Consider the following 15612-nt stretch of genomic DNA (forward strand, 5'->3'; position numbering starts at 1 on the left):
ACACATCATACCCGTAACCACATCATCAATGACCACAGCCTCGTCGATGCTTGGCGCAACCTTCACCCACAAGACAGAGAAGGCTCCTGCTTTTCCACTGCCCACTCCTCCTGATCACGGATTGATAGCTGGCTTATCTCTAGAGGGTTAACCCCGAGGCTGTTCCGTTCTTCCCATCTCCAGCGCAGCTACTCTGCTCACTCACCGGTGCTCCTCGCGCTCACACCTCCTCATGAAGAATCACCTTACCTGTCCTGGCGCTTACCCACACATGCCCTGTTGTACCCGGTCTTTAAAGCTGAACTTGAGCAAAAAATAGTCGACTTCTTTCCTTATAATGAACACTCAGTCACACAATACTCCACTGTATGGGAGGCTTTCAAAGTTACCATGCGCGGAAAGTGGGGGGATCCTGAGGGGCATTCGTTCCACACTCCATAAGCTGGAGAACGAACTTAAGCACACAAGCTCAGATGCAAGCCACACCCACCCTAGAGCTACAAATGTGCCTGCGGGAACTACTCACCGACTATCAAGAGACAGCCGATAGGGAGTGCAAGTTCAGAGGAAAATATTACCAGGCCCGTCGCTATGGGGAGGGGGAGAGACCAGGCAAAGCGCTCGCATCCCTGATTCGCCCACCTTGATTCTCCACCACTATCCTAGAAATCACTGATAAGGACAGCCACCTGCAGAGAAGCACTGAAGACATAGCTGCCACATTTAAACGCTTCTACAAAGCCATGTACACCTTACACAGGACACAACCTGTCGTTTCACCCCCTTCTTTGAAGACATCGCGCTTGCCTGGCTTGGGGACACGCAAAGAAAATTTCTCCTCGCACATCACGAGGATGACGAGATTATCACTGCTATAATGCAATTGCAGTCTGGCAAAGCCCCTGGCCCTGATGGCTTTCCGGCCAAATTTTATAAAACCTTCCATACTATACTTATCCCTGTTCTACGACCGGTCTATGAGGAGGCTCGAGAAACGGGCATACTTCCCTAGACAATCCGAGAGACTCTTGTATCCTTACTGAAGTCAGGGAAACCGGCTGCGCAATGCGATTCATATAGGTCCCTCTCCCTCATAAGCGTAGATGCTAAAATCTTAGCAAAACTGATCGCGAACCGTAGTAGCCCCCTCATGACCACCCTTGTCCTCCCTGACCAGTCAGGGTTTGTGCCCAGCAGAGGTACATCCTCCCCGACCAGTCAGGGTTTAGGCCCGCAGAGGTACATCGCACAACCTTCGCACCCTCTTTGATGTCCTGCAGGACATTGACCCCAGACACAAATGTGGTGGCGGTCTTCCTCGATGCCACCAAGGCATTTGATTCCCTAGAATGGGACTATCTAAGCGCTTGTTCTTCAGCGCATGGGCCTCCCCGCTGAATTCTTGGCATGGATTAACCAGCTATACAGACCTGCAGGCTAGCATATTGGTCAATAGCACTAGGTCCTCCGCCTTCACTATAGCCAGAGGTGCTAGGCAGGGGAGCCCTCTATCTACCCTCCTCTTTGCCCTGGCAATTGGGCCCCTGGTTACCAAGATTCACCAGCATTTTCGCGACCATGCCCTCATATGCCCTGAAAGGCAAATACTAATTTCTCTATACACAGACGACCTTACTCTCTATCTGCGCAATCCGGGAGATAGTCTCAACCCCATTTTAAGGTTGCTCATCCTCTTTGGACACCTCTCGGGGGTCAACATAAACTGGGGGAAATCCCAGATTTTTCCCCTTACTGACGCCACTACACGGTTCATACCAGACTACCCCCTTGCGTTGTGCGAACACACAATCACATATCTAGGTATTGTAATCACTGTATTTCAGTTGTGCTCCTGCCCACTTAGCGGCGTATTGGATGGATCCCCCCTTATTTGCCTCACCTAGTAATCGAAGATGGGTATATGACCCTGACCCCTAGCTCCGCTTATTTAAGCGCACCCGCCATCTCATGGCGTCTTGCCTCCACCACAGTAGACTGCACCACCAGCACTTGGCGAGACCTAGTCAGTCACCTCTACATAACCACACTATACTCCCCCTTGTTCCCCGCCAAGGCAGGCTTGAGCTCCCAGTCACGCAGGAAGGAGGCTGCTGCAAACTCCTCCGAAAGCTTTCCACTCAGACCTGGGGTAAGCGCTATGTTAACGGTAAATTTTGTACCAGTGAAGAGTTCTTTGGTGCTACCCTATTTACCCCCCTGGAACGCTTTTTCTACATCAGACAGACAAGACGTTAAGGCCCTCACCCCGTGCTTCCCACTGGAGCCCCCACTATGACTCCGCTACACACCCTCCTGCAGAAAATTACCCCCACACATGTTGTTTCACTGCTGTACCTCACTACCCAAAGAGACTGTACACAAAACCCTCCTTCGGCTAGGTCCCGCTGGGAGGAAGAACTCTGCTCCCCCCTCACTGACGATCAGTGGTCCTTCTACTGCCAAAAGACCGGGAAAATATCTGCCAGCAGCAGGCTGCGCTTCATTCACTACAAATACATACGTCTCTATTATACCCCCACGCACTTGATGCGTCTTCGCGACACAGACCGCTATGACCGATGTGGGCGTGAGGGAGAACATTTCAGACACCTAGCTTGGGATTGCCCTTTTATCCGATGCTATTGGTCGGAGGTGTTGGTTGCGCTTGATCAGATGACCAGACTGCACATTCCTGACAACCCCCTGGTCATGCTCTTAGGCTACACCGAAGCATTGACCGCTTTAGTGTGGAGATACATCTCCCTGGCACTCTTGCTAGCTGAGAGACGAGTCGCCTACAGATGGGGCAGCGGGAGGGCGCCCAAATTCAAAGACTGGCTGAATGACCTTATATATTGCCAGGAACAATTGCACACTTATGCCGTGCTCCTCCGGCCCATGTAATGGTCTCCCCTCCAGACATACCTCCTGGAGCAAGCTGCCACCGATGACGCAGATAAAGAGCCTTGACCGGATGGTTGACGGGGATCACGCATGGTATGAGTTTTGACTCATAAGGACCCTAGGGGCATATTATCAAGTAACGACTTTAAAATTATCGCAGCTTTAGCGGCAGGAAACTGCTGCTAAAGCAGCTATAATGGGCATGATAATATGCCCTGGTGAATTTCCATAGAAGCCCATGTTCTGGTGTGAACATGGGTTTCTATAGGAATTTTCAGGGGCATATTATCAAGCCCATTATCGCCGCTTTAGCGGCAGTCTCCTGCCGCTAAAGCGGCGATAATTTAAAAGCCGTTTCTTGATAATATGCCCCTTAATTGTGTCAGGAACGCAACACTTAAGGCGTTTGGCGTTTTGGCAACGGTTACGGAGTCGGCTGACAATCGACTCGCTAGAGACTCATCATGGTCTTGTTCACCACAAATTCGTTTTAACTACCAGGAGAGACTTCCCGCCAAGCTCTGTTTTAGTGCACAACAAATAATGGCACATACATTTTGAGTGACACTGGCGGTTAGGCACAGAATATACTCCATATACTGAACTTTGATTTTTTGCGCCAACAGCAACTTTATTGAATATTAGAAGAACTGACATTTAGCCAAACTTATACTGATAGGAAGGAAGGTTTTCTTAACCTACCCCCTACCATAATTGAGGAGACACTTCTGGGTGATACAATCTCGCCGCAATATCGTGGTTGCTTGAAAACAGTCGTCCATAATATCTCTTTTTTGCCTTGAAAAAGTCTCTGTGAGACGAAACACGTGTCGGCGGTGTGAGCTGTGAAGTTATTATAAACTATTGATATTTAATAAAAGAATCTTTGGAGGAATACAACCTGGCTTGGATCTCTGAATTTGGAGTTGTACAAATATTGGACACTATATAAACTATGATTATGGACCAATGCTAGATAGTACAATGGGTTTGGACTCTGAATATAGCCCGATGATTTTCTATGTTACATACTAATTGAACCTAAATAGGAGTGCTGAAGTGGCTTGTTATATTTTCTTTCTACTTAAGATGGTCACGTAAGTGGGGCTTTGGTCAGTTCATACACAATGCTCAGGATACTTTGATGCTGCATGAATGGTCATCCTGCATTGTAGACATTGTTAAGTGGTAATGTTTGTCTCTTAAGTATTGTACCCTATGCTTAAAACTCAATAAAGAAATAAAAAAATTTAAAAATTCTATCAAATTTTAAATGAAGGGTAATTGTAATCAGGGTAAATGTTTAATGCATATATGTAGTTTAGGAACGCATGTTTGTGTTTTCCACTTATTGTGCAATGTATCCACTGATGGATGATTACTTAATGTTTAAAAAAAAGTTTGTTATTCAGAGTAACCAGTATGTCCTACTTTTACACATCAGAGGCAAGTGACCCTATGATCAAGAAGTTCTAACATCTGCAAGGATCTCACTATCCTAGTTGTTTTAAGTGTTGCCAGCACAGGCCACTCCTCTCAGAACGGCATTACAGAGGACAAAGTACAAATAGCATGAAGCATGCACATAGGAGCACAGGAACAGCTGCTACATGAGAACCAGGGGACCTGCCATTATGAAACACGTGCAAGACTATCTTCATTCTTTTGTCAAAATTCGCTTTATTTAAAATTATACGAACAAGGTCAAAACATCTCAACATCTTTTATTCTCGGATTCTTTAAATAGAAAAGTGCATAGGAAATAAACTGGCTTAGAAATGTTTGTACAAATATTTACAGCTGTCCTCTTCCGTTTAGTATTTTCAAACACAGTTATAGCTGAGAAATACGTCAAATTTAGAAAATAATATACAAAAAAAAGGATAAAATATGGTGGTGATGATGTCCCCTTTTTCGGAGGCCATTTTCTTGATTCTGGGAACACGCAAAGGCTTGTTAGGTTCTAGAGCACCAGTCAAGGGGATGGAGAGTGTGGCCCTTTCTGTACGATGCACTGCAAAGTACAAAATGGAGTTCAGGTAATGGAGACGAGCGGATACCTCTACCAAACACTTCCACCATCTACCTAAGTTGCTCATCAAAAGGGGAGAGAGGAAAGGCTTGAGGTGCCTTTCCTAAAACCAGCACCATCCTCCATTAAGGAGAATGCAAACTCAGCCACCCCACCATACCCCAAAACACTAACATGTCCTTTAACAATATGGTGCTTCAGTGGTAGATTGTCTCAAAGCCCTAGGGTTGGGGTGCAAAGAGCAGAAGGAGCAGCTAAAAGGTGTAAATGGAAAGCAGCAACATCCATGGACTGGAGAAAAAAATGCATGATCGCAGAATATTGAGAAGAGAAACTCACAAGTACACAACCTGTGTGTCATTGAGAAAGGGAGATTTAGAAGCAAGATACAGTGTAGACGTACTTGTTTCACAATGATACTGCAGTATATTTGTACGGTTCTCAGGAATTGCTTGAAAAAGGCTAGTAGGTGAGCAACTAGTCACTCCTGGAGTTGAGGGTTCTGGAGTGCATCCGGATGAGACAACTCAGACTTTTATTTCACTTATGACAGAGGTGACTATCAAGGTAGGCTATGGGATAGCTGCCTCTCATAGCCACCTTCAGCTCAGAAGCCTACATTGCCCAGTTCTCAATACAGTTTTGTTTAGCCTGTTTGGGCCCAATTATGTAGACTATCATAGCAATCTGTCCTCGGTCATCAACAAACGTGTTTCAGCATACACAAGACGAGTTCAGATTTTACCCAGCCTAGATCATCAGTGGTCCAATCGCTCAGAAAAAGAGCCAGCGATCTTGGGCGAACAGAAACTGAGCACCACAGAAAATGGTTAAGCACAATACAAAAGAGGTGGTAGACCTATGTAAGCAAAGATGGGGTGCGACAGATTTTAAAGAGGACTCTCAGTGACAGACTTGCTGGAATGAGAACATTAGTGCTACATACATGGAGGGCAAGGTAACCTTCATCACCAATGATTAGCAGACCCAAAGACATTGGGATAGAAAGCCTTCCTGCTACAAATAAAAACACAAACCTTGGAGTCTGCATGAGCAACATGAAACAAAGTGAACAAGGAACCATATACTCAGAGCCACGGACTGTGATAAGAAAAGGTCAATGAGAGAGTATATTAAGGAACATGGAAACAGCTTGTGCTGGGAATAAGATCCACCAAGAAGATATATCTCACAAACGGAGAAGAGCAAGAGACCATGCCTGCTTGCCACAAATGGAAAATATTAAAAAGAGCAATAGTAAACCAAAGGTTCAGCACAATCAGAAGAGATAGTGTGAATGAAGACAAGGGAATGAAAGGGAAAAGATAAAACAGAGTGCACAATAAGAAAGAAGACTGGTTTCTTGCAAACAATTCCAGTTACCTGGGTTCTGAACCAGGGAAGACATTCTGAGACTTAGCTCTGAGTGCCAGTGTGTTGCTTGAAATGTAACTGTACAGGCATCAAGCTACCGGAATCCCATGTGCCTGCTACAGAAGTGCTGATTCACATGTGTGAGGCAACAGAATATTGTTTTTGTCTGATGGCGATAGATTCATGCACCAAAAGTACTGAAACCTCTTCACAGAAGTGCGGAGTTAAATGAAAATAGATGGATCTCTTTCCATTGCGCTGTTTGTGATGGAAGTGGATTGCGCCTTCAAGGCGTTTTGATGAATTGCAAATGCACAATTCTGGCTTGAGACCAACATTCTTACACCAGGCTCCAAAGTGCTGATGGAATCTCAGCTGAGTTGCTCTTTGCTGACACTAGACCTATCTCAGACACTCACTTACAGCATGCCAAAACAATCCTTAAAGCATGAGTGGCAATGAGAATCTAACCAAGTTTCTGAGGTGCTTCTTGCACTGGCGTTAATGCGGCCTCCAAAGTGCTGCTTGCGAGGGCGCTGGAGCTTTGCTTCCAGAATGCTGCCTAGGAAGACACTTCAGTGTAGTCTGAGGCTTGCAATGGTACTGGAGTTACAGCTCAGGAGGAGATTCCTGCTCACCTCCCGCACAGATATCAGTTCAGAAAACGTCTACACTTTTTGGCTCCACAGTTGCATGGCAGTTTGTTGCTGGGGTCCTCGATGGGGAACTTGTAGTCATAAGTCAGTTCTTCCCCACGATAGATCTTGCGCAGGGCAAAGATGACTATGTGCTTCTGTCCCTCCACATGGATGACTCGGGAATAGCAATTTGGTTCACAGGAGTGGTTGATGAACCGTGCTGCATTGCCATGCATGGTAGCATCAACTACATCAAAGTCATCAATACGGAACATGTAACAGCCAATACCCTAGAGAAACAAATAAAAAACATTTAAAACAGGCACAGAACATAGTGAATTTACAATGCTGCTAACGTATGAACTTCTGAGGAAGGCTGCAGAAGTGGGATACAAAAATGATGTGAAAAAAAAATGTTTTTCAAATTATTAGTTTTTAAGTAACTGACAGGGGTCTTTCCGCTGTTCTTTACTCACTGCTCCAAGTCCCCACACTCTAAGGCAGTTTATGCCAACCCAAGAAAAGGTCAATTATTTGACTGTCCTTGTGAGTGACATCAGACGTGCTACAGACTGCTGTTAGTAGGAACAAAAGCACGTTTGGGCACATAAACTCCACCTACCCATATCTCCCCATCAGACTCTAGCGCACAATCTTTACCACCACACCTACCCATCCCCACACAGTTGTTCTCACCCCTGCTAAAAGGCAAATTAGACCCATAAACATTACATGGAGTAATGTACCACACTCAGTTTAAAAAAAATAATTTGGTGGACTTTCGAGAAATGAGAAATGTTTTTTCTTGCAGTTGGCATGTTGTCTCTTTCATCCTCAGCACAAATAGCACTCAGCTTACAAGGCAATGGAGCGGCTGCTTCGCAACACACACATACAAGGTTTTTGTAAAGATATTTTGGGACCAATGCCGCTCTAAACATACCTTGCTGTCATAGAATTTCTCCCGCTTGTCTGTCAGCACAGAGCGAATCACAATGCCAGAATACTCTATCACCATCTCTCCTGCATCAATATTGCGTTTGCAGAAAAGGCCACGCCCGTGGATTGCAGATCTGCAAGAACACAGCATGTTAGTAAAGAATATGCAGAGAAGGAAGCAGCATAGATGAAAAGGACAAATTTCAACTGAGTGAATCTGGAACAAATAGTCAGCACCTACATGAAGCCCAAGGAACACCTATTTAAGTTATGACAAAGATCAGCGCTTCAGTTTTTGCATGATTTTGTCAAAGTAATACTGGAGGGTTCATTTCAGACTTGTAAGAAATTGAGTTATTCATTGTGCTGGATGCAAAGCTTGCAGAATTAATAGTTCCCAGTGAGGAGACCACTGTGGACCAAAGTTCACCATAGTAGCAAATGACTCTCAGGGTACCGAAGAATAGCAGCCCAAGGCCTACACTAAGGGGAGGTGATGTGGGCTAGTAATCACCATTCACTTGCCTGCAATTACACTCAATGCATTTTTAAATCAGTGCTTCTTCTTTGAAAAAGGAAAAGTACATATATTTCACACACGCCCTGCTGCGTGCACGCACACACACACACACACACACACACACACACACACACATGCCCTGCGCGCATGTGCACCCACACACGGCGCATACAAAACCTTAAATACTAGGCATTAATTTACAAACATAAGGTAGATAGGAAATACCTTTGGTGGTATTCTAAAATCAAATTGGAGCCCTAATGGGTCAAGAGCCTCACAATCACAATACACCCCCCACACCTATCCCAGATCTCCACAATATAGGGGGTGTCAATATAAACAAGCATTTACAATGCAACGGTTTCGCTTTTGCCAAAGTTAGAGCTATTGGCATTGTAAATGACAACATTTTTATTGATGTGTTGGTTTTGAAAACAGATAAATAAATGGCATTGTCATTTACAATGCCAATAGCTTAATCTCTTGCAAATGCGAGACCTATTGCATTTGCACCCACACACACAGACTCACACACAGAGACTCACACACAGAGACTCACACACAGAGAGCCCCCCCACACAGAGCCACACACACACAGCGCCCCCCCCCCACACACACAGCGCCCCCCCCCACACACAAACAGCGCCCCCCCACACACATACAGACCCCCCCCCACACACACGCACAGAGAGCCCCCCACACACACGCACAGAGAGCCCCCCACACACGCGCACAGAGAGCCCCCCACACACGCGCACAGAGAGCCCCCCACACACGCGCACAGAGAGCCCCCCACACACGCGCACAGAGAGCCCCCCACACACACGCACAGAGAGCCCCCCCACACACACCACAGAGAGCCCCCCACACACACACACACCCAGAGAGCCCCCCACACACACACACACCCAGAGAGCCCCCCACACACACACACCCAGAGAGCCCCCCACACACACACACCCAGAGAGCCCCCCACACACACACACCCAGAGATCCCCACACACACACACAGAGCCCCACACACACACACACTGAGACCACTCCATCACACCAATAAAATTCAATCTTGGCAGCTATGTGTACTACTACTGTTAAGAATGAAATAGTACAGTGACATCATATAGCATTTGAAAGACGTGCTCCCGGATTGTGGGAACCATCAGCCCAGCTGTGCTCATGCTCAGTCATGTGCAGTCTTTTCTCCTGGACTGGAGGTGATGAGACTGAACATTTTAGTTCATGCAATATTTATTACAGGCTTGTAAATTTTGCTTTAGTGCCTGCTTGGCTGCCCTTTGCTTTCCTTTAAATTGTCTGCAGCGTGCAATACAGCCTTTTTTGTGGTTTTGTACACTGTATGAAAAGGAGGTTTTTGATGTCTTGTTGGCATTCTTTGATCACACAGAGAACAGTCTCAGAACTGCACCATCCCTGCAGCTCTGAGTGTGAATGACAGGCGCAGAAACCGGAGTCTTCAGCAAACGGCAGGTTCTTGTTTTTGTAATATCAGAGTGCCAACTAGTAGGATTGATCCTGGCGCGTCTGCAGGAAGCATGCTTGTTATTACCCTAGCATTTTGAATTTGCTTTATTGCATCTCAGTGCAGCTTCCTCGCACTCGCTTCAAGCAATTGTGAGATAAGCAGATGCTAATCAAATCTAAAACAAGGGCAAAGGGCTATTTTAGCAAAGGATAATTGGTTTAGAGGTGACATTTCATCCAAGCAGAGTGAAAAATGAGATAACAAGATTTATTAAAGGGGGAGGGGAGAGGCAGCCAGAGACTGCCACAGAGCAGCGAATGCTCAAAGCAAGAATGGAAGGAACCGGGATTCAAACGTGTTGAAATCAGCGAGCTGGCAGTTGAAGGGGTCAGACAAGAGACAAAACAGATTAACCGTGTTGAATGCCAGTGAAGGTTCAACAGCCAGGAAACGGGGTTATGTAATCACGGGGTGAATGCCCAGGCAACCTCGGAGCACAATATACGTCAACAGAAGCAATTATACGGCCGTGGGGTGCCGGCAGGAGAGGGGGGGGGGGAGGAGGGGGCAGGTGCAGAGGATCGGGTGCAAGCGAGCTCCGCCACAGAGCAGCAAATCCTCAAAGCAAGAATGGAAGGGACCGGGATTTAAACGTGTTGAAATCAGCAAGCTGGCAGTTGAAGGGGTCAGACAAGAGACAAAACAGATTAACAGTGTTGAATGCCAGTGAAGGTTCAACAGCCAGGAAACGGGGTTATGTAATCACGGGGTGAATGCCCAGGCAACCTCGGAGCACAATATACGTCAACAGAAGTAATTATACGGCCGTGGGGTGCCGGTAGGAGAGGGGGGTGGGCAGAGGATCGGGTGCAAGCGAGCTCCGCACTGCTGCACTCACCACAGAAGTCCCCGGTCACCGCCGTGCTCTACCGACGCTCTGATGCGGCAACTCCTCTCTGTTGGCGACCTCCCGCCACTCCGGCCCAGAGGCCCGCACAGCCGCCGGAGGAGCTGCATGATCCCCCCTTCCCCTCCGGCGGACACCTAAGGGAAGCGTTGTCATCAAGAAACAACGAGGGGCCTGGAAGAGCTGGAAAAGTGATCTGCGAGGGGGGGGGGTAGGCGGGAACAAAGACAAGGATAGCGGGAGGGGGGACGGACAGCGGGAAGGTGGTCAGGATACAGCCACGCGGGACAGGGACAAAGTTAATAATGAAGACAAACATCGGTGTAAAAAAAAGTACACGCCCACAGTGGCCACGTCTTCATGACGTTGCGGAGAAGGAAAGAATCTGCGGAACGCCCACGAATTGCCTCGGACAATGACGGACGCCTCTCTCTTCCAATGGCTAGCCTCCATTTATGGAGCTCGCCAATGGAACAGAGAGGCCGGACAAAGCCACATACACTGTTCTCAAAAGAGTTCGCCTGCGCGAACGCTGCTGCGCAGCGGATCGCCAGGCGAAACCTAATAAAGGAGGCCTTCCGGCTTTGTCAGGAGTCACCACATCAGTACATAAGGCAAGCCTACTGGCTGTGTCAAGGGATCACGCAGAGGATCGCCAGGCAAAACCTAATAAAGGAGGCCTTCCGGCTTTGTCAGGAGTCACCACATCAGTACATAAGGCAAGCCTACTGGCTGTGTCAAGGGATCACCACATTGAAATATAAGGCAGCATATTGGCTTTGTCAAGAGGGTCCTCACATTATCAGACCAATAATCACATGTTAAGCATCACCATTCTAAGCAATGTTTACAAAAAATCATTGTTGGCAACATACTCTAAACAAAAGCATTAAAAATCAATATAACGTGTATCGGAGTTTGTATTCGCACTTTTCAGGCCAAATAAAATATAGCCATAGAACCAACACATAGGGGTCCCTGTACTCCCAAGCTTTAGAGAAAGCCACAGCTCTATGCATGCTTTGAAAAGCATGCACATCTCCCGTACATTCAATGGCCCAGGAGACTTATGGGTCATTTTCTAAATCACTTGAGAGAGGAATATAGAAAACAAGTCTTTACGTGAAAGTATGGGCTACTCCCAACCCCAAAGCAGTGACTATTATAACAGAGGTTTTTTCCAGTGGGCTCCAGCGTGGCTAGTGAAATCGAAGCAGGGGCACGGCTGGTGTCAGGTTCCTTTCTGTGCATTGGAGCCGATCCCTTTGAAGTGTAAACAGGACATGGCAAGGCATATCTCTTCCCCGGCCATTCTGTTAGGAGGACCGACTCCCTCTCTACACCTGCACCTCTTAGTCAACTGTCTGGCCCCAATGCATATTTTCTAGTGGGAAAGCCATCTCTAGCCCAGGCATCTGGCCCCTCACATAAAAGCCCGAGAAACATGAGAAAGGGAAATGACACATTTGTACAAGTGGTATTTACAAAATAATCTATAATTCAACTTTACTAATAAATAGAATTTTTTATTACAATTAAAATGAGTGGACAAAGTTTTACTCTAGCTGCTACCAATCCGACTTTAGCATCTGATAAATGTAACAATGTAGCCCAATGATTCCCTTTGGCAGCAGCCAGCCTTGCTTCAGTGAAAATCCGTTTTTGGGGATATTTCACTGCAAGGGCATATTCAACATTAATTTCTACATGTCCAACATTTAAATATCATGCATTCTGCCTTTATGGGCAATAGGGCTTCATATGGGTGAGCCTGCCAAAAGGGGTTATTTTGACAGGTTGAATTTGCAGTTTAAAACGGCCAGAGGCAGGTTATGCATGTTCAGCTACCAGGCTGCACACAACTGTAGTCTCACACGCAGTCTGCACAAATGCGCACATGTTCACATATAACCAGCCCTGTGCTCCTTCCCCAAGCTGGATTATAGCAAGCTTATCTTTAAAGGTGTATAAAGACGATGGAACACTTGAATTAATGTCACCCTCTGGTAATTACTTGGGCTGCATAGCAGTCTATCATTATTTTGCACAACATGTCACCTCTGTTTGGACCCAGCTATATGCAATTCAGTCTTGACCATCCTCCAATCGGAACAATCTAGCCTGAACTGCCAAGTCCTCCCTGAACTGGAACACAAGCAATCCAGGACCGGCTTCTCCTTAGTTATGGGCTCATCAGACGGCTACAGCTTGGTTCCATTGAGACACTGTGCAAGGGGTCGACATCTGGGCATCCCCGTCTCACTTATGGCAACAAAAAGTACACCAAACCAAAAACTGGCTTGACAATTTTGTCTGGACTGTTCCTATTGGAGCATGGTAAAGACTAATAACAATATAGCTGGGTCCAAACTGAGGTGGTATGGTGTACAAAATAACTATGGATTAGAATGCAGCCAAGGGGTGATTACCAGTGGCTGAGGTTAAATCAAACATTCCATCTGTTAGACATAGCATCTTTTGGCGTTTTTCCCTTGGCTTTTTGCTTTCTGACCTCCCAGTTTTGACTCTGTTTTTGCTGGTTTTATGTCTCCGTGCACTTTTTCACTGCTGTTCAGTGTTAAAGTGCAAGTGCTCCTGTTATAAATTGTGTTATGGATTGGTGTTTCCAGGATTGGCATATTTGGTTTACTAGTAAGTCTCTCGTAAAGTGCACTGAGTGCGCCAGGGCCTGTAAATCAAATACTGCTAGTGGACCTTTAGCACTGATTGTGCCACCCACCCAAGCAGCCCTGAAAAGGGATCTCAGACCTGAACTGCAGTGTCTGCACGCAGTTTGTAACTGCCATGTTAACCAGGCAAGTGCACCCACTTGCCAGGCCCTAATCTTCCCTTTTCTTACATGCAAGTCACCCCTAAGGTAGGCCCAGGGTCCACTTGTCGGGCCCTAATCTTCCCTTTTCTTACATGTAAGTCACCCGTAAGGTAGGCCCAGGGTACCCCTGTGGTAAGGGTGCTGTGTATGTTAAAGGTAGGACATGTACTGGTGTGCGACATGCCCTGGAGGTGAATTAATGTTCTTCGTTTTTTACCACTGCAAGGCTATCTGCCCGATAGGGTAGAATGGGAGGTTACTTACAACATCTTACAAGTATAACTTTCCCTTCAGACAAGATAGAAAGATGGAGTTTAGTATGCCTGGACTCAGAATGTAAGAATACATCTTTTAGTCAATATGATTTTTATGATCTGTATTTGAAACTACCCGTGTTGGAAAGTAGGTATTTTCTTGCTTAGCCATCCTATGTACCTCTGCTTGTTTGTATATTGACTGTCTGACTTTGGAGTGACAGGGGCTGAGGATGTGCATTCTCTCAGACAATCAGTGGGAGGGGAGGGTGGTTGATGTGTGGCCTACCTTTCCTGAATGAGTCAGGCTGGGGCTGACTAGACCTGGACTGCATTCAGAGTAGTGGGATGGGTTTTCACTAGCACCAGATTATGCCGGGTCTGCATTTAGAGTGGTGGGCTAAATTTACCTCGCACCTGAATAGGCCTGGCCTGCCTTGGACAAAGATGTCTCCACCTCCTGCAGGGAAGCTGGGCCAGTGAGGACAAAACTGGTTTGGAGTAAGCACAGACACACTCTGCCTGAGAGAACAAAGGAATGTTGAGTATAAATATTGGGGCCCAGACCACAGAACTTTAGAACTCGCCAGAATCAAGGAACCTGCCAAGAAGCAGAGCTGGAACAGATGCCAGGAGGAGTACTGCCCATTGCTGTGTAGTTGGTTTGTTGAGTTGGCCTGCAGCTGCTGCTTCTGCTTTGGGCGTTGAAAGGACTGGACTGAACTTTCTTTACTTGTGCTGAGTATCTCCAAGGGCTTGAAGTAGAGCTTGCCTCCTGTTGTGAAGTTTCAGCAACTGCAAAGACTTCACCAACCTCTGGGTGCTGCTTCTGGAACTGCTGTTTCAGTTGCCACAGAGAAGGGAAAAGCAACCCATTGCGTCTCTGGCTCAGTGTCCTGAACGCACTGCAGAAGGCACCGCCACATCTCGCAAAGCAACCCTGGTCTCACTGAAGACAACCAACGCCATCGAGCTCCTGCTTGCAGGGTGACCTGTGGGCACTGCACTCCGCCTCGCCGCCCTGGTCTTACTGACGCCGTCAATGCCTGCGTCCTTCGACACCTGCAACCGCATCATGACTGGGGGCAGTGCTCGTAAGATTCACAATGCACCTCCTCGTCATACAGAGGAGTCTGGACCGACCGACGCCAGCTCCTGCTAACCAGCTCCTTCGCCTGCACCACAACCTGTCACTTGAAGGGGGACCCCTAATGTCCCAAGAGGGCACAGCCACCCACCGGAGGGCAGACAAATGTGTTGGCTAGTGTTGTGCTTGGGAAGGAGGGGTGCCCACAAGAGGGTAGGGATCCTGCAGAAATGACCTATGTCTCACTAGAGGACAGTGAGATGGTCTCAGGAAACCAAGTGCCTGCTAATACTAAAAAATACAGAGTGGGCATGCTTGACCACTCGGTCAATGGTGGGCAGAAAAAGGTCATCAGAAGGATCTGGAGCCTGAAACAGTAGCCCAGGTTCCGGTCATGAGAAAGGGTAGGGGGCACGGGAAACCCGCCCCTGAGGTTCCCTGTCTGGGAGGAGGCTGACCCTATGTGTGGAGGGGGGGGGGGAGGTTGAGAGAGAACGCCCCGGTATCTACAGGGGAGCGGGTAGCTAAACTGGGGGGACTTATCTTAGCTGACCCATTGGCAGCAAGAAGGGAGTCCCACCAGGGAAGAATTTTGCAGGGAGTAGAAAGAGTGCCCTTTTCTGGAGGGTTTGTGGCAGCAG

The 15612-nt window shown here is 47.2% G+C and overlaps 1 protein-coding gene across 3 annotated transcripts in view; it reads right to left on the bottom strand.

The window, feature by feature from the left end:
- Positions 1–4564: 4564 nt before the first annotated feature.
- Positions 4565–15612, bottom strand: part of KMT2B (lysine methyltransferase 2B) — a 1130837-nt gene continuing 1119789 nt past the window's right edge. For all 3 annotated transcript variants that reach the window (XM_078655415.1, XM_078655416.1, XM_078655414.1), the window contains exons 35-36: positions 7892–8021; positions 4565–7238 (exon numbers count right to left, since the gene is read on the bottom strand). In XM_078655415.1, coding sequence (XP_078511541.1) covers positions 6963–7238; positions 7892–8021 — 406 coding nt within the window. In that variant the 3' untranslated portion in view covers positions 4565–6962. The remainder of the gene's footprint in view (positions 7239–7891; positions 8022–15612) is intronic.

Source organism: Lissotriton helveticus, chromosome 7 (genome assembly GCF_964261635.1).
Source record: "Lissotriton helveticus chromosome 7, aLisHel1.1, whole genome shotgun sequence".
In the NCBI taxonomy this organism is placed as follows: domain Eukaryota; kingdom Metazoa; phylum Chordata; class Amphibia; order Caudata; family Salamandridae; genus Lissotriton; species Lissotriton helveticus.